This window comes from Megalobrama amblycephala, linkage group LG9, assembly GCF_018812025.1.
Source record: "Megalobrama amblycephala isolate DHTTF-2021 linkage group LG9, ASM1881202v1, whole genome shotgun sequence".
In the NCBI taxonomy this organism is placed as follows: domain Eukaryota; kingdom Metazoa; phylum Chordata; class Actinopteri; order Cypriniformes; family Xenocyprididae; genus Megalobrama; species Megalobrama amblycephala.
Window position 1 is genome coordinate 42,948,050 of NC_063052.1, and position 24,892 is coordinate 42,972,941.

Consider the following 24,892-nt stretch of genomic DNA (forward strand, 5'->3'; position numbering starts at 1 on the left):
CTGGCCATCTGCCCCACTCGTCTTTGGGTCACCTTCCTTTCCATGGACCTGGCCCTCCATCCCGCCCTCTTTTCCGCCTCCCTTCAAGATTGAGAATCAATCCAAGATTCACAGAATCAAAACCTCAATGAAAAAATAAATGCATTTCATTTACACTTTTTTTTTTTTTTTTTGTCTCTATTGATTAAAACATACAATTCATACAATGACTTGAACACAGGTCTATGAACATATTCAGCATGATGTGTTTTTGTTTCCTCTGGCAAACAATGACTCTAATGATGTTTTCTCCATACTTGAAAGTTGGAACCACCAAAAAACTTCCATTTTTAAAGCAAAAGAGTTAGCATTTGTTGCTGAATTCAGTTGCACACATGCATAAACCAAGATGTAATGTAACCTTTAATTTAATTTGAAATGAATCTGCTAAAATGTAAACAATTAATCCTATTTCAAACTACTAATTTAAAACTGAACCATATTTTTATTTCTTGTAATGATGGTAAATATTTTCCTCATCTTGATTGAACAGGACAAAACTTTATTAATCCCAAACAACATGTTAATCTTCTTCTATTACAGACAATAACAATGAGCTTCATCTTTAGAAATTGTTCAAAATAAAGTGCACAGATTAAGCGGTCTGCTGTATCAAAGATAAGTGACAGAAAAAATGCTAGAAACGTCAGACATATTAAAAGTGCCACAATGTAAACAAGACGAGAGTTGTGATTTAATAGCTGTAGGTGTAAACTGATTAGTAAGAGAGAATGATTCTTCTGAAACATTAGGAAATTGCATAGACAATAACTGAATACATCAGAGCTGATTATTGATGTGATCCAGCGGTGTTGGGGACGTCTCGTGTTCCTCACAGGTTCTTCAGCGTGTCCTGACCAACAGGATCTTCAAGCCATTCCGGAGGCCAGCTGGCTTTAATACTGGGACGATCCTTCAGCATTTCGTAATACTCCATCAGTCGAGGACATCTGTCTTTAGGACAGCTGCCAATCAGAAACAGATCAAACATTAAACCAGCCTCTGATCCGAACCTTAACCTGACGATATGATCAAACATGCCGTCATGGAGAAGGATTGATTATTAATCCACTCACTGAAGTCGTGGGAAATATGCGATGACGGGGAAACAAACCACGTCCGCCATGGTGAAGTTCTTGCCGGCGAGGTACGACCCTTTACCCATCTACGAATGTGGAAAACAGAGGAAGTTTCAATGATGTAGGCGTTCATAATCCATTTGACTTTTCTAATGCAATTAATCACAAGTTAATCGTGTAAATGCAAATGGAAAATAAAATAAAGGATGATATTTTATGCTTTACAGCTGAATTTGTCTCATATTTGATGAAGTTTGCATCACTGATTCTGTTATTTTCCAGTTCATTACTGTGAATCTGCTTTGAAACAATCTGTACTGTATAAAGTGCTATAGAGATAAAGCTGACTTGACTTAAAACACGACCTTCTCCAAGTATCCGTCCCACAGTTTCAGCTCGGTTACTAAATTCTCTTTATTCCTCTTCAGGGCCGATTCGAGTTGCTCTCCTTCAGGAACGTAATACTCATAGAAGGCCACGTCATCTGCACACACAAGAATTCAACATAAAATAAAAAGGTTTTGGATAAAAATGTTACCATGGTTCTAAATGCCATAACTTTTGACTTGAGATATCAACACAAACTGTGGCACAGATGCAGTTAACATGATTGTGAACAAGCCCAAACTGGATTTTATGACCTGTCATATATACTGTCTAATAGTCATCATGACAAGCAAGAATAGTAACCAAATAAATCAATTAATTGCATCACTTTTTCTGGGGTTTGTGTTGTAACATACAAACCTCCAAACATGATCAAAATCTATTTCCTTTAACAATTTTAAAGGTTTTCTATCAAATGAGACAAAGTACTTGATACCTTGTTTTTGTTTTGTTTTGAGTTATTAAGTATGCCACTTGAAATCACGTGAAATCATTAAAAATGCTTTCAGGGTGTAAGGGGTTAACAGTGACAGTCAACAGAGAGATTAAATATCACTTATATAAAGCTTGAATGATCAGGATCGGCCAAAAAAGAATCAGTAGTTCGTCTCAGCTGTAAAAATCCTGATTGGAGGATCCCTAGTTATAATGTTACAAGTTCATTTATAACGAGTTATTTTGCCTTTTTATCAAATACAGAACGAATCCTACAGCTGCAAACATCAAGCTGTCAATTAATAAACACTTGTTGTCATGAATTTATTTTTTTGTCTTTTTTTAAATAGTAACTTAAACCACGAGTGCTCGAGTAACTCTGGTATTGTTCTGACAAGTAACAGACTAGGAGAAATCAGCTTTAAATGTTCATGATTTAAATCTCTTACACATTTTCTGCTGCAGGTTGTTGGTCTCAAACATCCGCTGGTAGACGAGCGCCTGTTCAGCTGGATCATCTGGGATCAGACGGGTTCCTTGAGACTTGAACGCACTCTAGAAACCACAAACATTTATCAGCCTGTGATGCTCAAACAAATCTATTATCATTACTGTTACTCTCCCTTGAAATTCATGGATTCAATTTGAAAAGTCATTTTGATATTTTTCTTGGAGTTTTAAGTAAAAAATGTCCATGTATAACCATTCTAAGATTGTAATGAAGAAAAGCACATCAAGACATCGAAGCACACACACAAAAAAAACTTCCCATCAAGCAATATAAACTCTTAATACATTTCTGTCACGACAACTCTGAGATTTGAGAATGCATGCAAAAACATTGAAATATATATTTTTGTATATTATTGTTAACAAATGTTGATATGCTTGGCAGAATAGATCTGCTGTGACTCTGCTGCTGTTATTGTTGCTACTGTTGCTTATATTGCTGCTGCAGTTATTGATGCTTGTTTTTGTTGCTACTGCTGTATATAACTAATACAGAAAATGCTGTTATTGCTGCTGCTGTTGTTATTGCTGTATATAACTAATACAGAAAATGCTGTTATTGCTGCTGCTGTTGTTATTGCTGTATATACAGAAAATGCTAACCAAGTATTTGAAGGTTGAGCATGCGTGCTGACTGGCTTACTGATACAGCAGGAACCAATCAGCTGTGCCCTATAGAGAATGATGTGATTACAAGCAGGTTGAGTTCAGGACCTATCAGCCTGCGCCATCTAGAGTTTCATGACAGAACCTTGTATAACATACTGTATACATGCAATGTAAGCATATATAAACATGGAAAACCTACATTGGAAAGGATCAAATTCAATATCTTCTCTGAACCGGAATAAAATATAATTTAATTGGATGCGTTTAGCTTTTCTTAAACCCTTAAAAATGAGTACAAAGTGATAATTTTTAACTCACCTATCCCAGTTTGACAGACAATATTCTATCAAAAAAAGCCAAAATTATGACATGAAGTTTGTTTATTATGACAGAATCATAATTTTGACTTTTTGTCATAAAATGACAATTATGACTTAGCATGTTATTATTTCTACTTTTTATCTCAATTATGATTTAGTATGTCATAATTATGACTTTTTGTCCTAATTTCTACTATTTTATCATGATTTTGACTAAGTCAAATAATTTCGACTTTTATATCATAACTTTGACTTTTTTTTTGTCATTAAGATTTACCAAAGAGTGATGGATTCTTATGTGGTGGGAATGAGTGGACAGTCAGACTTAATTTCCCCGCATGGATTGTGTGAGTTAAAATTGGGCACAGATTTAATTCTGCAAACGCTTAACTATATTGGATTCTCGCCACGCCTTTCTTTAATGAAACAGTTTTACCTCCAGATACAGACACGCGGCGAAAGACTCGTTCACGATGAGGTCTCCGTGCTTGAAAGTTGGAAGCTGCAAATAAATAAATAAAAGTGCAATATTTTGGAAAATGTTTTGTCGCATCATTAAAGTTGCATAAATAGTAAGCACGTAATGCAATCATTTTAAATCACACACAACGTTATGCAGCTGAACGCACCTGAACTCTGGGATTGAGAGCCTTCACTTCTGCACACTGGTGCTCATTCTTGTCAAACGACAGATGTTTGTGTTTGTATCCCTGCAGCTTCTTCTCCTCCAGCGCGATCATGACCCTCCAGCACGGCGGAGAGCCCGAGCCCCAGTAAAGCATCATATTCTGCGCCATGACTGTTAGTGTCGAGTTCAGCCACGAACTGTAGCTGTTACTGTGCAGACACCGGATTTTGCTGCATCACACGGATGGCTGTGACGACAATTTGCCATCTGCCGGCCGGAGGTAGCACTGCTGCTCGCGATATAAAATAACGAATAATAATAATGCTAATAAAAATAAACAAATAACAATAATTAATCAATAAAAATGATCTATTTTGCACCTTTGACATACTGACAAACAGCATGACAAAGTAAGAAAGACATGAAGAAATAGCATTTCCACGAGCTGAGGTAAAAACGCGCGAAATGTCATACATAACACACGGCACTAAAATAATGCAATAAACATTGATTTAACATTCACAATACAAAGAGAAACACGATAAGAAAGAAAAGCGAAGATAAAACTAGGGCAAACATTTTTTTTTAAAGTAAAAATATAGTTTTTTCATGACATTAAAAGCTGTTAAAATGTAATTATCCCTAATTCAACTACTAAATTCATTCAAAAGTCTGTAATGATGTATTTTTTACCAGATCATGAGGGGATCGGGAACGCAGTACCCCACTAACACAAATTCTGTAGTCGAAATTCCCACATTTGGGTAACTCGTTTATGTCAAACCAGTCTTGATCATAGTGTCACTCCTGCAAGTTAAGTATGAAACCGTGGTGATCTGATTAGAGACTCGTTCTGCGCGAGACCGTTCACATCAACGGTGACTATAACGAACATCAACACGTGACTCGAGGAACATACGGTCGAGTTATAACGATTTCAATTACACCGAGTTGAGAATCAGATAAATGCCAGGAACAAATCGAATTAAGCTTCATAAGAGTCATCCGTATTGTATTGTTATAAATTGTGTTGACAACGCATCAATTACCATCTTATATTCTGCATAATTGGGTGTTTTTAAATAAACACTGACAAAAACTAGGCTACACAAGTTTTAGGGCTGGACAATATGACGATATATATAACATTTATATAAGTGATTACTCGGATTTAAACGTACCTATATTGTAGTATTATAAAATATTCACAGGCAGATTTGCTTTATGTATTTCCCCCGCGTCGAAATCAGGCACATACAAATGTCAGGAAATTCCACAATTCCTGGCTACATGTCAATATCCATGGTTGTTTATTTGACAAGTTGTAAAGAACACTTTCGAGCTCAACCTTTAGTGTAATCGTTTGTTTTACTCGCGTTTTCTCAGTTTCCTCTATTAAATCCAGTCATGCAGCAGGTTCTTTTGCCACTCAGTCCAGCTGAGGGAGCGCGTTCCGGCTGGAAAGTGACGTCGATGCATACCCTCTATTGGTGTAGGAAGGAGTATATCGTTTAAAAAACTGGAAACGCTGTACAGGTTCACAAAGCCTATTATTATTGATTAAAGGTGTAATATGAAATATATTTGCAGTAAAATATCCAAAAACTACTAGGCCAGTGTTATATTGTTCACTTGAGTACTTACGATATCTCAAATGTTTCCAACTATTTGTAAATCGTGAGAAAATTGCAATTTTAACCAAGGCTCCGGGACGTGTGAGGAGTCGCCTGTCAATTGCGTCATACCCGCGTTACCTTCGGTTTCCGGTTTTATTTTGTAGAAACCATGGAAACACCAAAGACGCTTTAATATATTAAATTTTTAATAGGCAAGGAACAACTGTTTTGATATATTTACTGACAGAAAACAAATTATTATTATATAGCTCAACACGTTTAGTCTTATTGTTTAAATCTAATTTTCTTGATTTTTTGCGAGTACCTTTACCATGCCTCAGAGAAAAACATTATTTTGTCAGGTAGCTAACATAGCATAATCAGATGCAGCTTTATTTTTATTAACAGTAATACATAATTTTCTCCATCATACAATTTGTTTTAAAATTAATTGCATGCCATTTATCAACAAGACGTCCAATATTTAATATGATATTCTAAAATCGATCTATCTTACTGCAGTGTGTAACAGTGTCTCACAGCAGCCACCGAGCAAACGCACAGAGTAACGCTATAACATAATTTTCAACACACTCAAATGTATCTAATATGATAAACAGAGCTTCAGAATTAACCCACTGTAGTCATATGGATTACTTTTATGATGGAATGGATGCACTTTTGGAGTTTTAAAAAGTCAGACACTATTTAAAGGTGCACTATGTAGTTTTTCCATCCGCTAGGCGGCGCCTATTCAAAACAAAGGCGTAGCTTGATTTGCGTAGCCAAGTTTGAGCGCAGAATCTTGGGACATGTGGTCTTCACCTCACAGCCGGTGGAAATAAATCGGGATATGACTCGGGCAGAAATCATGTTCATGGATGTGATTATTAATGTTACTGTAGTATGAAGCAGAGCAGACCGAGTGTTGTGGGAGCTGAACGATCATATTAGATACATTTGAGTATGATGAAAATGATGTTATAACGTTACTCTGTGCGTTTGTTTGACGGCTGCTGTGAGACACTGTTACACACTGCAGTAAGATATTAAATACTGGATGGCTTGTGTTGATAAATGGCATGCAATTAATTTTAAAACGTATTGTATGATGGAGAAAATGCTGTATTACTGTTACTAAAAATAAAGCTGCATCTATGCTATGTTAGCTACTTGACAAAATAGTGTTTTCTCTGAGGCATGGTAAAGCATGGTACTTACAAAAAATCAAGAAAATTATATAAACAATAAGACTAAGCATGTTGAGCTATATAACAATAATTTGTTTTCTGTCTATATACATAACCAAACAGTTGTCTATTAAAACATGTAATACATTAAAGCATCTTTGTTGTTTCCATGGTTTCTATAAAATAAAACCGGAAACCGAGGGTAACGCGGGTCTGACGCCATTGACAGGCGACTCCTCACATGTCCCAGAGCCTTGGTTAAAATTGCAATTTTCTCACGATTTACAAATAGTTGGAAACATTTTGGATATACTAAGTACTCAAGTGAACAAAATATATAACTCTGGCCTAGTGTTTTTTGAATATTTTACTGCAAAAAAATTACATATTGCACCTTTAATGCCATATTATTTAATATAACTCCGATTGCGTTCGGCTGAAAGATGAAAGACATACACCTATACGATTGCTTGAGGTAAATTATGGGGTAATTTTCAATTTTGTGTGAACTATTCCTTTAATAACCTACGTGATCTTCACCGCTTAGGCGCGCGTCTTCACATGGACTGCGCATGCTCCTTGCTCCTTGAGTTTGAGAATAAACCACGCCCACGTGTTGTCAGACTCGAAACGCCAAGTGTTTATTCTGATTCAGCAAAAATCTAGTGTCCACACACACAGTTACAGCCACATTTCCTGAATAAACTCGACATTAACAGTCATGGCGCAGAATATGATGCTTTACTGGGTCTCGGGCTCTCCGCCGTGCTGGAGGGTCATGATCGCGCTGGAGGAGAAGAAGCTGCAGGGATACAAACACAAACTTTTGTCGTTTGACAAGAAAGAGCATCAGAGTGCAGAAGTGAAGGCTCTCAATCCCAGAGCTCAGGTGCGTTCAGCTGCTTTACAAACGCGCGTTGTGTGTGATTTCATATGATTGCATTACATGTTTTCTACGTATGCAACTTTAGTGAAGCGACAAAACATTTGCCCAACTTTTGCTTTAATATTGCAATTTTATTTATTTGCAGATTCCAACTTTCAAGCATGGAGACCTCATCGTGAACGAGTCTTTCGCCGCGTGTCTGTATCTGGAGGTAAAACTGTTTCATTACAGAAAGGCGTGGCGAGAACCTAATGTTCGTAGAAATATGTGCCTTAATTTAACTCACACAATCAAAAATTGTTATAATTCTTATAAATAAGCAATTAAGATGCTCAGCAAAAACTCACTTGACCATGAGAGTCCATTCCGCCACATGAGAATGGTTAATTTCTTAATTATTTTTCTCTTTATTTTTTCTTCTCATAATTATGAATTAGTTTGTCATCATTTTGACTTATGTCATAATTATGATTTACAAAAGCATGTTTTTTTCTCATGTGGCAAAAATAGGCTTTCATACTAGACAGCTAAGGGCAGTCCACAAAAATATAAAAAATATATATTTCAATGTTTTTGCATGCATTCTCAAATCTCAGAGTTGTCATGACAGAAATGTATTTTTTGTGCTTCAATGTCTCTGTGTTTTTCTTTATTACCATCTTAGAATATTTACACATGTAGATTTTTTTTAACTTAAAACTCCAAGAAAAATATCAAAACAACGTTTGAAAATGAAACTGAATTTGTGCTTTTCAAAGGGAGAGTAATAGTAAATGTTTCGCGTAAATGTTTGTGGTTTCTAGAGTGCGTTCAAGTCTCAAGGAACCCGTCTGATCCCAGATGATCCAGCTGAACAGGCGCTCGTCTACCAGCGGATGTTTGAGACCAACAACCTGCATCAGAAAATGGGTAAGAGATTTAAATCATGAACATTTAAAGTAAATGCAGTAAAGTTATGAAATTTGGCAGTCTGACCTGTCAACAGAGCAAATTTGCAGTCTCTAACTCAATTCTTCTAGCGCCACCAACTGTCCAAAGTTTCACTCACATTTATGCTAATAACATTTGAACTGTAAGGGCTAGAAACAAAATTAATTTTTTTCCGCCGTTTTGAATTTTCCCGAAAAAAACAACTACTTTTTCTAACTCCTCCTAGGCCGTTGCTATGATTTTCACGAAAATTGAACCAGATCATCTTCAGACCATGACGACCAAAAGTTATGGAATTCAAGTCGATTTCTCAAACCGTTCTCGAAAAACACATGACTGAATTTTACGTAGTGCTTGCGAAAATAGACATAAGGCTGTATCTCCGCAAGCTTGGTGCATGTCATCACAAGCATGTCCTGAGGCAACATGCAGTGTTTCAGCGCAGCGCCAGCTACTGGCCTGGAGATACGAATAATTGCTGTTTTTGCTTATAACTTCTTGTTAGATTCAGGGCATCATGCTGAGTCGAATGATATCCATTTTGGCCATCGGCCATTTTGAATTTTGTGCTAAAATGCTGTATTTTATGAACGCATTAGCGTAGCGTTATGAAACTCGAATTTTGAGCTAAAATACTGTATTTTATGAACGCATTAGCGTAGCGTTATGAAACTCAAATTTTGAGCTAAAATACTGTATTTTATGAACGCATTAGCGTAGCGTTATGAAACTCGAATTTTGAGCTAAAATACTGTATTTTATGAACGCATTAGCGTAGCGTTATGAAACTCGAATTTTGAGCTAAAATACTGTATTTTATAAAAATGCATTAGCGTAGCGTTATGAAACTCAAATTTTGAGCTAAAATACTGTATTTTATGAACGCATTAGCGTAGCGTTATGAAACTCGAATTTTGAGCTAAAATACTGTATTTTATGAACGCATTAGCGTAGCGTTATGAAACTCGAATTTTGCTAAATACTTTTATGAACGCATTAGCGTAGCGTTTGAAACTATGCTAAAAACTGTATTTTATGAACGAGCGTATTTTGATTTTGTGCTAAAATACTGTATTTTATGAACGCATTAGCGTAGCGTTATGAAACTCGAATTTTGAGCTGTATTTTATGAAAAGCGCATACTGTATTTTATGAACGCATTAGCGTAGCGTTATGAAACTCGAATTTTGAGCTAAAATACTGTATTTTATGAACGCATTAGCGTTATGAAACTCGTTATGAAACTAGCGAATTTTGAGCTAAAATACTGTATTTTATGAACGCATTAGCGTAGCGTTATGAAACTCGAATTTTGAGCTAAAATACTGTATTTTATGAACGCATTAGCGTAGCGTTATGAAACTCGAATTTTGAGCTAAAATACTGTATTTTATGAACGCATTAGCGTAGCGTTATGAAACTCGAATTTTGAGCTAAAATACTGTATTTTATGAACGCATTAGCGTAGCGTTATGAAACTCGGAATTTTGTGCTAAAATACTGTATTTTATGAACGCATTAGCGTAGCGTTATGAAACTCGAATTTTGAGCTAAAATACTGTATTTTATGAACGCATTAGCGTAGCGTTATGAAACTCGAATTTTGAGCTAAAATACTGTATTTTATGAACGCATTAGCGTAGCGTTATGAAACTCGAAATTTTTTGCTAAAATACTGTATTTTATGAACGCATTAGCGTAGCGTTATGAAACTCGAATTTTGTGCTAAAATACTGTATTTTATGAACGCATTAGCGTAGCATTATGAAACTCGAATTTTGAGCTAAAATACTGTATTTTATAAAAATGCATTAGCGTAGCGTTATGAAACTCGAATTTTGTGTTAAAATACTGTATTTTATGAACGCATTAGCGTAGCGTTATGAAACTCGAATTTTGAGCTAAAATACTGTATTTTATAAAAATGCATTAGCGTAGCGTTATGAAACTCGAATTTTGTGCTAAAATACTGTATTTTATGAACGCATTAGCATAGCGTTATGAAACTCAAATTTTGTGCTAAAATACTGTATTTTATGAACGCAGCGTATCGTTATGAAACTTGAATTTTGTGCTAAAATACTGTATTTTATGAACGCATTAGCGTATCGTTATGAAACTCTGTATGGGTCATAAGCACGATGCCCCGAAGGAGCCTGAGAAGTTTCGGACCAGCGTCACCTAGTGGAGAAAAAAATTATTTATATGCTTATAACTTTGGATGTGGTTGACTTATTTGACTTATTTTCATTACACTGAATCCTTGCCGAGTCCAACGATACCAAACATGCTAAGTTTCGCCTTATGGTTTGTGCAACATAGTAATTTAGAGCATAAAAAACTTCTGCGAGTATCTTCTAAACCGTTAGTCCAGAAACGTAGGAAACACTGAACCATAGTTAGTTACTACATGTTAAAGCCCAAATGTCAAAATTTTGATAGGATGTGGCAAAAAAATCTAATGAAAGTTGCCCGTAGGTCATTTTTTATGCACTCATACACATAAATGTCTAAAACTCCAAAATGAAAAGAGATATTTGCACCAAATTTGACACAGACATGTATGGGCTCACTCTGAGGACACATAAAAAAAGTAGTGGGATTGTACCTCTTGGTGGCGCTATAATTAAACAAAACATGAAATTGCCATTAACAACAATACAGTATTATGATATAAAATATGATATAAAATATCATAATAAAATATTATGATATAAAATAATTAAAGGTGCTCTTTAGCACCTTTAACTATCGATGTACCATTACGAAACTCAATATGTGCCATTGGCACCATGCTCTGAAGGTACTCAAAGGGTTTTGAGACAGTGCCACCATGTGGTCAAATGTTACAATGAAATTTAAAAACAAAAAATGCTAATAGCTTTATATAAATGTGGCCTATTGTAATGAGACTGGTCTTATTAGATTCCGTGGGTCATGCTGAGGACATTAATGCCAATTTTACCATAGTCAGCCAAACTTCCTGTCCATTATTTTGATTTTCTTTAAAATCATACTTTTTCAAACTACTCCTAGACCGATGGTCCAATTTTCACCAAAATTGAATCGTATCATCTTCAGACCATGCCGGCAAAAAGTTATGCATTACAAAATGGAATGTGGTGCAAAACGCTCATTATACTGTTTACAATTTTTATGCTTTTACATCATCAAATTGCGTTCAATTTGTGAGATCGGCCAAATTTAGTAAATATCATTGAGTCATAGAATGTGATTATTGGCAATGCTTTTATCACTTTCTGCTTCTTCTTCGCCTGTGTTTTGATCCGGATTGATTGAAAAGACTTCCAACTGGATCGTTCATGGCACAATGTTTCTCTTGTTTGTCAGTGCAGTTGAGAATATCAGCGCTGGCTTTAAACTAGTTTAAATCACTGAGACATTCGTGTTCTTCACTGAATTCAAGCACTTCTCACAGCTTTGTTTAGTGGTTGCGTGATCGAGACAGATCTGATAAGCTTGTGCTGCACTGCCGTTTGAGGCGAGCGGATAAATGGTTTGTGTGGCGAACATTTATCAAACTTCTATTGAGGAAAATTATAGGGGACAGTGATCAGCCAAATAAATTTTGTGTTGAATTCTTGTGTGTGCAGATGACGTGGCCTTCTATGAGTGGTTCGTACCCGAAGGAGAGCGACACGAATCGGCCCTGAAGAGGAATAAAGAGAATTTAGTTACCGAGCTGAAACTGTGGGACGGATACTTGGAGAAGGTCGTGTTTTAAATCAAGTCAGCTTTATCTCTGTAGCACTTTATACAGTACAGATTGTTTCAAAGCAGATTCACAGTAATAAACTGTAATAGTAATAAACATATGATAGTATCAGTGCAGTCAAATCAATATTACTGAATGTCATTTGTTTGTCAGATGGGTAAAGGGTCGTACCTCGCCGGCAAGAACTTCACCATGGCGGACGTGGTTTGTTTCCCCACCATCGCATATTTCCCACGATTTCAGTGAGTAGATTAATAATCAATCCTTCTCCATGACGGCATGTTTGATCATAACGTCAGGTTAAGGTTCAGATCAGAGGCTGGTTTAATGTTTGATCTGTTTCTGATTGGCAGCTGTCCTAAAGAGAAATGCCCTCGACTGATAGAGTATTATGAAATGGTGAAGGATCGTCCCAGTATTAAAGCCAGCTGGCCTCCGCACTGGCTGGACAATCCTGTTGGTCAGGACGCGCTGAAGAACCTGTGAGGAACACGAGATGTCTCCAACTTCCAAAAATTGTACATTTATTTGTATTTTAGTGTAAAATAATATGAAATGTAAGGTTAGTTTCAAAGACAAGTGACAGAACGGATGGTGAAAACGTCAGACGTAGTAAAGGTGCTAAAGAGGATGTTTTGTTTTATACATTTTTGCAATATTACTTGAAACTGTCTTTACTAACTGATAAAAGACTATTTATTAGGTGCACTGAAAGGAATAATATTAATATACATCATCTGTGCACGAGGTAGGGCCTTAAAAACATCAGCCAGATTGGCCCTCTGGCTTGTCAATCACTGCCGTGACGTTCCTTGTGAGAGACGTGCGCGGCTGCGCGCTCCAGTAACTTTCCACACTCCACAGGTGCTGCATGCAATGTTTTTGTCAGGAGACAGGAGTAACAACTGCAGATTATGAGTTACCTGCGGTGAGTCATCATGACAAGCAAAAATAGTAACAAAATAAATCAATAAATTGCATCACTTTTTCTGGGGTTTTCTCAGCAGTGTTGTAACATAAGAACCTCCAAACATGATCGAAATCTTTTTTTTTTTTTTTTTTTCAAAATTTTAAAGGTTTTCTATCAAACGAGACCATGTTTTTTTTTTTTGGGGGGGGGGGGGGGGGGAGTTATTAAATATGCAACTTGAAATCATTAAAAATGCCTTCAGGGTGTAAGGGGTTAACAGTGACAGTCAACAGAGAGATTAAATATCACTTATATAAAGCTTGAATGATCAGGATCGGCCAAAAAAGAATCAGTAGTTCGTCTCAGCAGCAAAAATCCTGATTGGAGCATCTTTAGTTATAATGTTACATGTTCATTTATAACGAGTTATTTTGCCTTTATGTCAAATACAAAATGTTTTACATGTAACAGATGCAAACATCAAGCTGTCAATTAACAAACACTTGTTGTCATGAACTATTATTTTTTGTCTTTTGTTCAATGGTCACATAAACCACGAGTGCTCGCAAAATAAAATAACGAATAATAATACTAATATTAATAAATAAAAATAAACAAATACCAATAATTAATAAAAAAACATACCAAAAATTATCTATTTTGCATCTTTGACATAGACTATACTGACAAACACCATGACAAAGTAAGAAAGATGCAGAATCAAAGAGCTTTTCCACCAGCTGAGTTAAAAAAAGACTATAGAATAACACAAGACGTGTCACTCGTATTGTTTTGAATGGGAGAAAGTGTAACGCGCAATATGGCGGAATAAGTCCCGCCTTCTAAATAAGAGCCAATCACCGACTGGTAAAGTCATCGTGTCACTTCAGCGCCCGTTAGAATCACCGGTTTCTATAGAAACAGTCAGACGCGCGCCTCCAAAGAGACGCGCATTTAGGTCTGCGCATTAGCTTGATCTAGCCTGAAAAATACAGTTTTTTGTCATGATTCGAGCGTTTAGAAACTAAATTTATGAGCCGGTTGTTGTTAGATTTTATTGGTGATTTCAAATATGAAATTTAACCGTAAGGTTGGCGAACAGTTTTGGAGAATTTGATGTTTCCCCATTCAAAGAGATTGCATGATGCCCGAGAGGCGTTTCAAAGATGGCCGCCGAGTGAAATGACTTGTCTTAAAGGGACTTTGGGTAAAAACTAGAAGGCGCGAAATGTCATAAAACACACGGCACTAAAATAATGCAACAAACATTGAATTAACATTCACAATACAATAGAAACATGATAAGAAAAAGAAAATACCGAGTTTAAAGCGGAGATAAAACCGGGGCAAAGTTTCTTTTTAAGTAGAAATATATATGGTTTACTCACGATGTTTTCCACCATTACACCGTAATTGTCCATAACTCAATCTACATAATTACATTCCGAAATCCATAATTTACCTATTTTTGACCAGTCTATGAGAAGAGAGCGCAAACGCAGTCCCCACTAACACAAATTATGCAGTCGAGATTCCCACATTTGGGGAATTCGTTGAGATCAAACCAGTCTGAATGCATTGACTGATCCTCACTCAAGATGAACCACCTTCATGATCACAGTGTCACCCCTGCCAGGTAAGTATGAAGCTGCAGAGATCCGATCAGAGACTCATTTGTAAGAGTCATTAGAATATGTGTTAACATTGAGCGCGATTACATGAGACATGATATGGATTTAGATAAATTGAACTGTATCTTTTAACACACCTTTAGTTGTTCATTCATGTTTATTTTGCGCTGTAACTGGTATTAAAGCAGAGGAGAGGATCAGTTCAGGCTGCCGCTTCTCTAGAACTGAGGCGTTACGATCTGTCACGGCATAGAGCGCCAAATCCGTATCCTCGCGCTTTTTAAAGCGGAACTCAGTATTTGCGAAGCTCCCCCTACAGGTTCATTCAGTGAATCACACTGTCGTAAATACTCCAAGCGCAGCTCTGGACTACAACGCTCACCAGCGCAGTAGTTTTGCAAATACAGTACAAGAAATCTCGATGGAGGTGGGTAATTTTCGAAATTGTCTTATAATGTCATAATATATACATTGTTTTTGAATTACCGTAAAGTATTTTGTCACTCTCGTGTGAATGTGAACATGAGGCGAGATTGTGTCGGGTCGGCGCAGCTCAACTTGCAAGTGCTGTTTTCTGGCGTAGACGTGCCAGAGGGGGTTAGTGCACGCCTCAAACACACCACTACAAGTCAGTTAACCATTGTAAGGACTTAGAAAACTATTTATGAAGGTAAAAAAGTTACTGCTTTAAAGCGGGTATATGCAAATCCTTGACCTTTCCTAGTGGGTATACGGCATATACCTGCGTATCACCTACACCACCGTCCCAGCTAACACACGACGTAACAGTTATGTAATGTATTCGTACTTTTTGGTAATTTCATGACTTACTAACTGACAACGTAACTACGACGTCGCATGCCAGTAATTTCATTACCTTCAGATTACCATCTCACAACGTCGTGAGAACGACCCCCTAACGTTATAAGATTACCAAGGACGTCCCAGATACGTACTCTATTCGTAATATATTGGTAATTCCATGACTTACTAGTAACGTAACTACAACGTTGTATGCCCGTAATATTATTACCATCAAATTACCATCTCACAACGTCGTCAGTACGACCCCCTACCTTTATAAGATTACCAAGGACGTTCCAGATACGTACTCTATTCGTAATATAATGGTCATTCCATGACTTACTGGCAACGTTACAGCAACGTCATGTGCTGGTAATTTCATTACCATCATTTATGCGTTCTTTATATGTTATTATTACCAGAATTTGCCATTTAAAATGTGTAATTAAACGTCAGACACAAGACCGAAATGTCCCCTAAGAAAAAAAAAATGTTTCTTTTCACCAAGTCAGAATATGGATGATGGCTTTTTATATATAGTGACGTGAAATACAGCGCGCGCCTCCACAAATGGAGTGCGCGCCGCGCGCACAGTATGTTGACAAGAGAGTAAAGTAAATTTTTCTGAGAGAAGAATTTATTTTTCCGAGGTGACAACGAATAAATGGCTTTTATAAAAATGTATAAAGTTAACTTTGGAAAGACGCAAAACCTTTTTTTATTGTTATGTTTACGTTAGTGCTGGTGGCCGTTAGAGTTGCCATGGCAACCGGGAAAACATTCAAGCTGCTGGAGAGGACGGCGTCGACGTTTCTCCGTGTTTCTCGTCAGTTTTATAGCAATAAAGTTCAACAACTGCGTCAGATTGGTTAAGTAACATTACCCACAGTCTACCTTAAGTACTTTATGTTAATATTTTTACCTCTGTGATTGAACGTCTGAAATATATGTTGGCAAAATGGTACGCTAACATAGCATATGTTTTTAATGATACTGAGTGCAAAACGTCTTGAATGTTTTTATTTTATGTTTCGCTGTAGGCGATATGTTTTTATTTATAGTTTGGGTGTATTTCATTATTTTTATTTGGATTTTTGTTCATGTTCTGCATGTTTTTCAAAATAAATGAATTGAATTCATTTTGAGCTCTACATTCATTGTTCACAGCTGTTGGAATAGCCTTTAAATTAGTTTGGGCAAATGAGGACATAAATTAGGTTAAACTACTGCATGTCCGCCCATAGAAAAATAAATAAATATAAAAATTACCAACTGATTACCAATACACAACCAATGATACACAACGTTGCCACGACGTCGCAGTTACTAACTGGCAACGTCACAAAAGTTGTGGCAACGTATCCGGGAATTTCACTTTTCCGGTTGAGACAACGTAACTAGTTACGTCGCCACGACGAAAGTTTGGTCACCAAATTACGTTGAAGTTACGTAACAGTCACGTATTTTGGTTAGCTGGGGTGGGGTACCCCTCGGGAGAAATCGCGGGGGCCCCCCAAACACCCTACTGAACCCACTGTAGTCGTATGGATTGCTTTTATGATGGAATGGATGCACTTTTGGAGTTTTAAAAAGTCAGACACTATTTAATGCATTACAAAGCAAGAGGATATTATTTTAATATAACTCCAATTGTGTTCGTCTGAAAGTCATACACCTATACGATGGCTTGAGGTAAATTATGGGGTAATTTTCAATTTTGTGGGAACTACTCCTTTAAGAACCTACGTGATCTTCACCGTTTAGGCGCGCGTCTTCACATGGACTGCGCATGCTCCCTGCTCCTTGAGTTTGAGAACAAACCACGCCCACGTGTTGTCAGACTCGAAACGCCAAGTGTTTATTCATTCTGACGCAGCAAAAATCTGGTGTTCTCACACACAGTTACAGCCACATTTCCTGATTAAACTCGACATTAACAGTCATGGCGCAGAATATGATGCTTTACTGGGCTTCGGGCTCTCCGCCGTGCTGGAGGATCATGATCGCGCTGGAGGAGAAGAAGCTGCAGGGATACAAACACAAACTTTTGTCGTTTGACAAGAAAGAACACCAGAGTGCAGAAGTGAAGGCTCTCAATCCCAGAGCTCAGGCGCGTTCAGCTGCTTTACAAACGCGTGTTTGAATTATGTGATTTCTTATGATTGCATTAAGTGTTTTATACATATGCAACTTTAATGAAGCGACATAACATTTGCCATACTTTTGTTTTAATATTGCACTTTAATTCTGTTTATTTCATTTTTATTTTTGCAGCTTCCAACTTTCAAGCACGGAGACCTCATCGTGAACGAGTCTTTCGCCGCGTGTCTCTATCTGGAGGTAAAACGGTTTCATTATAGAATCTAATGTTCGTAGAAATAAATCTGTGCCAAATTCTAACTCACACAAACCGAAAGCGTTATAATTCTTATAAACTCAGTTGACAATGAGAGCCCATTCCTGCCACATAAGACTCAAAGTTTGGTAAATCTTAATAACAAAAAAAAGTCAAAGTTGTGATATAAAAGTAGAAATTATGACATACTAGCCATACATAAAAAGTAAAAAATCAAATTATGACAGAAAGTCATCATAATTATGACATACTAATTCATATTCGAGATAAAAAGTTGAAGTCATAACATTAAGTCGTAAAACCGAAATTATGATGCAGCAATAATCATTATGACGTCATAACTTACTTTTTATGTCATTATTATGAAAAAAATCAAAGTTTTGATAATTTATCTCATAATTATGAATTAGCATCTCATCATTTTGGCTTATGTCATAATTATGATTTACAAAAGCATGAATAATCTTGTGTGGCAAAAATGATAGTTAAAGGTGCCCTATGTAAGAATTACAGCTAGTGGTTGAAATGGGTACTGCAGGCCAAATTCAAAATATAGTTTGCCCCACCCCTCCTCCTCAGACTCAACACTCTTGCGGGTTGCCAGTTTGAGGACATGCAACAGGAGCGAGCTCAATTGATATTGGAAGGCGAGGAGACTTACACACTGTAAGATAATTAGTTGATTTATTGATTTATGATGAGATTTTTAGATGGATGCTGAAGCTTTTTAGGTCAGGTAGAATCTGCAATCTTTGACCCAGTTTGTTCACTGGCTTCCATGGCTGCAATTCGCTGCATGTGTTTTCCACCAACTGGCAACCCGGAGTGGCGAAATACTATTGGGTAAATTGCCAATGTGCGGCCTTGAAACAAAAACAGAAATTCCGACACGGAACGCAAATTTCAAAGTAAAATAACTGGATGTAGCAATGGTTTTCAGAGAAACTAGTATGTGAACTCAGCATCTTTAATACATATCTGCAAGCATATTATGGTATTTTTATGCTTTAGTACAGTCAAAAACTTACATAGAGCACCTTTAAGTACTTGACAGTTAAGGGCTGTTCACAATAATAAAAAATATTAGATAGTAGTAGTGCTTGATGGGAAAGTTTTTGTGCTTCTATGTCTCTCAATGTGCTTTTCTTCATTATCATCTTAGAATAATTACACATGGATATTTTTTACTTAAAACTTAAAGAAAAATACCAAAACAACTTTTGGAATTGAAATTAAATCCATGAATTTCAAGGGAGAGTAGTAATAATAATAGATTTTTTGTAATAAATGAACAGATCCAAACTTAAGATGAGCATCACGTAAATGTTTGTGGTTTCTAGAGTGCGTTCAAGTCTCAAGGAACCCGTCTGATCCCAGATGATCCAGCTGAACAGGCGCTCGTCTACCAGCGGATGTTTGAGACCAGCAACCTTCAGCAGAAAATGTGTAAGAGATTTAAATCATGAACATTTAAAGCTGATTTCTCCTAGTCTGTTACTTGTCAGAACAATACCAGAGTTACTCGAGCACTCGTGGTTTGAGTTACTATTTAAAAAAAAGACAAAAAAATAAGTTCATGACAACAAGTGTTTATTAATTGACAGCTTGATGTTTGCAACCGTTATGTCTCTTACATGTAAAACATTCAAATAACAGGATTCGTTCTGTATTTGATAAAAAGGCAAAATAACTCGTTATAAATGAACATGTAACATTATAACTAGGGATCCTCCAATCAGGATTTTTACAGCCGAGACGAACTACTGATTCTTTTTTGCCGATCCTGATCATTCAAGCTTTATATAAGTGATATTTAATCTCTCTGTTGACTGTCACTGTTAACCCCTTACACCCTGAAGACATTTTTAATGATTTCATGTGATTTCAAGTTGCATATTTAATAACTCTCCAAAAAAATAACATGGTCTCGTTTGATAGAAAACCTTTAAAATTTTGGAGAAAATAGATTTTGATCATGTTTGGAGGTTCTTATGTTACAACACTGCTGAGAAAACCAGAGAAAAAGTGATGCAATTTATTGAGTTATTTTTGCTTGTCATGATGACTAGACAGTATATATGACAGGTCATAAATCAAGTTTGGGCTTGTTCAGTCATGTTAACTGCATCTGGGCTACAGTTGATATCTCAAATCAATCAAAAGTTTTGGCATTTAAAACCATGGTAACATTTTTATCAGAAGTCCAAAAACTTCTCCAAACCTCCTGATCTGAGTGTTTTACTGAACTTCTTACATGTGTAAACACCACAAAGCATAAAAATATTTATATAATTAATAAGTAACAAGTAATAAGATCTTGGTTGATTGTTGTTTGAGATCCTAGTTGTACACATCATTCCTACCCGCCACACCTGAGATCCAGTTGAGATCCTGTGTAAATCCATGGTAAATAAGGTGATTTGTTGATTGAAAAGACTTCCAACTGGATCATTCATGGCACAATGTTTCTCTTGTTTGTCAGTGCAGTTGAGAATATCAGCGCTAGTTTAAATCGCAGAGATGTTCACGTTCTTCGCTGACTTCAAGCGTTTCTCACAGCGTTGTTTAGTGGTCGAGACAGATCTTATAAGCTTGTGCTGCACTGCCGTTTGAGGCGAGCGGATAAATGGTTCGTGTGGTGAACATTTATCAAACTTCTGTTATAATTGTATTGAGTAAAATTATGGGGCACCATGATCAACCAGATAAACCAGTTATTTTGTGTTGAATTCTTGTGTGTGCAGATGACGTGGCCTTCTATAAGTGGCATGTACCTGAAGAAGAGCAACACGAATCGGCCCTGAAGAGGAATAAAGAGAATTTAGTAACCGAGCTGAAACTGTGGGACGGATACTTGGAGAAGGTTGTGTTTTAAGTCAGCTTTATCTCTATAGCACTTTATACAGTACAGATTGTTTCAGTAATAAACTGGACAATAACAGAATCAGTGATGCAAACTTCATCAAATATGAGACAAATTCAAAAATCAGATCAATTCAGTTGTAGTTTTATTCTCATCTGTCAAATCAATATTACTGAATGTCATTTGTTCGTCAGATGGGTAAAGGGTCGTACCTCGCCGGCAAGAACTTCACCATGGCGGACGTGGTTTGTTTCCCCATCATCGCATTTTTTCCCGCGACTTCAGTGAGTGGATTAATAATCAATCCTTCTCCATGACGGCATGTTTGATCATATCGTCAGGTTAAGGTTCGGATCAGAGGCTGGTTTAATGTTTGATCTGTTTCTGTTTGGCAGCTGTCCTAAAGAGAAATGCCCTCGACTGATGGAGTATTATGAAATGGTGAAGGATCGTCCCAGTATTAAAGCCAGCTGGCCTCCGCACTGGCTGGACAATCTTGAGGGGTCCAGACGCGCTGAAGAACCTGTGAGGAACACGAGACGTCCCCAACACCGCTGGATCACATTAATAATCAGCTTTGATGTATTCAGTTATTGCCTATGCTGCGTTTCCTAATGAAGAAACCAACACAAACATCTCTCTTACAAGTCAATTTACACCTACAGCTATTAAATCACAACTCTTGTCTTGTTTACATTGTGGCACCTTTAATATGTCTGACGTTTCTAGCATTTTTTCTGTCACTTATCTTTGATACAGCAGACCGCTTAATCTGTGCACTTTATTTTGAACAGTTTCTAAAGATGAAGCTCATTGTTATTGTCTGTAATGGAAGATTAACATGTTGTTTGGGATTAATAAAGTTTTATCCTGTTCAATCAAGATGAGGAAATTATTTACTGTCATTACAAGAAATAAAAATATGGTTCAGTTTTAAATTATTAGCACAAAATATTAGTAGTATTTTATTTGGTTACATTTTAGCGGTTTCACCTGAAATTAAATTAAACGTTACGTTTCACATCTTCAGTGTTTTAAAAAAGCAAGCATTGGTTCATGCACATGTGCAAATTTGAATTAAAATGACAAATGTCAAATGTTTGCTTTAAAAAAAAAAAAAAAAAAAAAAAACTTGCTAGTGAGAAATCATCATGAAACAAATACAAAACCGAAATGTACATAAATGTTAACAAAAACTAAAAATGAACAATTATTACAATTAAAAACATCAAATGTGAAGTGTCACAGAATTGTGGTAATGTCAGTTTCCGGCTTTCACTGTAAATTATAAGATGATTTGTTCTTTTTTACTTCCAAAAACGGTACATTAAAAACGGTTGCAATAAAAACGTGCGCTAAGGATGGGCACATGGGCTGCTCTTGCCTACCAAATAGGCTTTTCCACGCCATTTGAGCATAAGAAATAAAATTTGATGGTACATTTTATGTCCGATTTTGTTGCTGATTTGAAATATGATATTAAATGCGAATTAGTCAAGCGGTTTTTAAGATTTCAGGATTCCCCATTGAAGTAGATCGGACTTGTTCTAAGGGACTTTGATAGTACTTACTGTTTACCAATTAACAGGTTTTTACTGCAGCATTTTTTTACAGTTTGGAACAGTTACAATTACAATCATTTCTTAAAGTGAACAAATAAATAAACAAAAATATATATATTCATACAAAGATGTTCATATGTATCGAAAGGCAAGATCTCAATAACACTGCAGTTTTTTCACTCTCTTCAGGTGTCAGAAACAGACAAACACAGACAGAGTCTTACTTCAGAATGGGTTTATTGCCAGCTGTGAACGCATGCGGATCAAAGTGGAAAAATGTTACAGTACAAGGCTTTCAATCCTGCAAAATGAGTTCCCTACTAAACATTACAGGCTTTAACAAGGTAAAACAGAGTGGTGTGGATCGTGCAAGTCTGTGTTCCTTTTCGATACTTCACTCGTACTGCGTATGGGGAAAAGTCTCCCTTTTTCCCCGTCACTGAAGCCTTTTTCAATAACGCAGTGTAACTGCATCGTCATTGGTTCACTCATAGACAAGTTGTTGAACTAATGACGGCGCGGCATAGCTGCGCGACCTATGGCGAGAAAACGCGCGAACTTTCCCGCCGAAATGGGCGGGGTAAAGGGCTATATAAGCAGGCGTTTCGCCATAGGATTTCAGTCCTTTCTCCTTCAGCGACGACAACGCATCTCCTCGCTGATCTCCGCCTGAAGCCTGAGGAAGCTCGCCGCCTTCGAGAAGCTCCCGCTGCCGTCTGAAGAGGCCCCGCAGCGGACCCAGCTGAACTTCGCCGGTCGGAGACAGCGCCGGCGCCCTCGCTGACTGCCGCCCCGAGCGCCGTCCTCGAGACGCCCGCCTCCCGCTCCCGCTTCCGGCCGCCTTCTCAGCGTGTCTCCTGCCGCCATCCAGTGCGCCCCTTGAGAGCTTCCCGCGGCTTATTGCCGCTCTAAAAGAGCGTTTCCTCAGCGGTTCTACCGCTCTAAAGAGCTTCCGCGGCCCTCGCCGCTCTAAAAAGAGCCCCCCAATCGCCGTTATAACGGCGGCGGCGTTGCTGCAAATGCCGCGCCACTCTTGTGGCACGTGCAGAGCCCCTCTGCACGATGATGACGGACACAGCGAGTGTGTCGCGTGCCTGGGCAAGTCCCACGCCGACGGCGCGCTCGCTGGAGCCTCATGCCCGCACTGCGAGAGCATGAGCCTCGGTTCTCTGCGCTCGCGGGTCGCCTTCTTCACTGAAGGCGATCTCGCCGCTCGCGCCCTCCCGTCTCCTTCCTCCCGCGAGCCGGCCAGGAAGAGACAGCGGGGTAGAGCGACTCAGCGCCCGGAGTTGTGCGAGCTCACGTCGGCCCAGCCCCCGCGTGCCTCGCCTTCTCCCCCGAGAGAACATCCTCCCGTCATGTTCTCCCGACCAGAGCAGCGTCCCTCTGCAGATGCGAGCGACCTCGTCTCGTTTGGAGGATCTGACGAAGAGCCGGATGACTCCATGTCTCTTGCGGCTTCTGAAGCGGAAGGATGGGCTGGCGAGCCGGACGACCCTGCTCCCCCGCCTCCTCTGGAGCCCATTGATCACGGCCAGGGTATGGATGCCGAGCTCTTCCGCATCCTATCCAGAGCAGTGGAAGAGCTAGACCTCGACTGGGCCCCTCCGGAGGAGCCATCGCGTAGCCGCCTGGATGAGTGGTTCCTGCCAGGCCGCCGCCAAGCCCCTCGCCAGCGTTCCGCTCCATTTTTTCCTGAGGTGCACGAGGAGCTTACGAAGTCGTGGCGTGCTCCGTACTCCGCCCGCCTCCACACAACACACCGTTCTGCCCTCACTGCTGTCGACGGCGCAGAAGAGAAGGGCTATGAGCATTTGCCGCCCCTGGATGAAGCGGTGGCAGCTCACCTCTGTCCTCCCGCGGCTGTGGGATGGAAGACCAAAAGAGCCCTGCCTTCCAAGCCCTGCAGAACCACCTCTACTCTGGCTGGAAGAGCCTACACCTCTGCGGGCCAAGCTGCTTCGGCGCTTCACACCATGGCGATCTTCCAGGTGTTCCAGGCCAAACTCCTCCGCTCTTTGGACGAGTCCGGCATTGATGCACCTGCCTTCAAGGATCTCCGCAGCGCCACCGATCTAGCCCTGCGGGCCACGAAGGCCACTGCCCAGGCCATCGGTCGTTCCATGGCCAGCCTGGTTGTGCTTGAGCGCCATCTTTGGCTCAACCTCACGGAAATCAAGGACCTGGATAAGACGGCCTTTCTGGACGCCCCGGTCTCCCCTTCCGGTCTTTTTGGGCCAGCGGTGGATGGTTTCACCGAGCGCTTCACAGCAGCGCAGAAGTCGTCTCAGGCCATGAGACACTTTCTGCCCAAGCGCTCCAGCTCTGCGTCTGCTCCTAGCCGCCCCAGGACTGCGCCGGCTCAGCAGACCAAACCTGCCCCATCCACCTCTCAAGCAGC

The 24,892-nt window shown here is 38.6% G+C and overlaps 2 protein-coding genes, 1 non-coding gene and 2 pseudogenes across 3 annotated transcripts; 2 read left to right on the forward strand and 3 right to left on the reverse strand.

Moving 5' to 3' along the window:
- Positions 1 to 520: 520 nt before the first annotated feature.
- On the reverse strand, positions 521 to 4,289 carry LOC125276013 (glutathione S-transferase A-like). Its single transcript, XM_048203412.1, has 6 exons — positions 4,009 to 4,289; positions 3,816 to 3,881; positions 2,390 to 2,495; positions 1,484 to 1,602; positions 1,116 to 1,204; positions 521 to 1,004 (listed from the first exon to the last, which is right to left on the reverse strand). The coding sequence occupies exons 1-6, from the start codon at positions 4,174 to 4,176 to the stop codon at positions 872 to 874; spliced, it is 681 nt and encodes a 226-aa protein (XP_048059369.1). The 5' UTR covers positions 4,177 to 4,289; the 3' UTR covers positions 521 to 871.
- A 417-nt stretch (positions 4,290 to 4,706) lies between these two features.
- On the reverse strand, positions 4,707 to 4,829 carry LOC125276305 (annotated as a pseudogene).
- A 2,513-nt stretch (positions 4,830 to 7,342) lies between these two features.
- Positions 7,343 to 13,096, forward strand: LOC125276015 (glutathione S-transferase A-like). Its single transcript, XM_048203413.1, has 6 exons — positions 7,343 to 7,702; positions 7,845 to 7,910; positions 8,503 to 8,608; positions 12,244 to 12,362; positions 12,519 to 12,607; positions 12,719 to 13,096. Exons 1-6 carry the CDS (start codon positions 7,535 to 7,537, stop codon positions 12,849 to 12,851), a joined length of 681 nt encoding a protein of 226 aa, XP_048059370.1. The 5' UTR covers positions 7,343 to 7,534; the 3' UTR covers positions 12,852 to 13,096.
- A 1,661-nt stretch (positions 13,097 to 14,757) lies between these two features.
- Positions 14,758 to 14,919, reverse strand: LOC125276304. Its single transcript, XR_007186626.1, has one exon. It is a non-coding gene; the product is annotated as a U1 spliceosomal RNA (small nuclear RNA).
- A 2,575-nt stretch (positions 14,920 to 17,494) lies between these two features.
- Positions 17,495 to 21,811, forward strand: LOC125276014 (annotated as a pseudogene).
- The last annotated feature ends 3,081 nt before the right edge of the window (positions 21,812 to 24,892 follow it).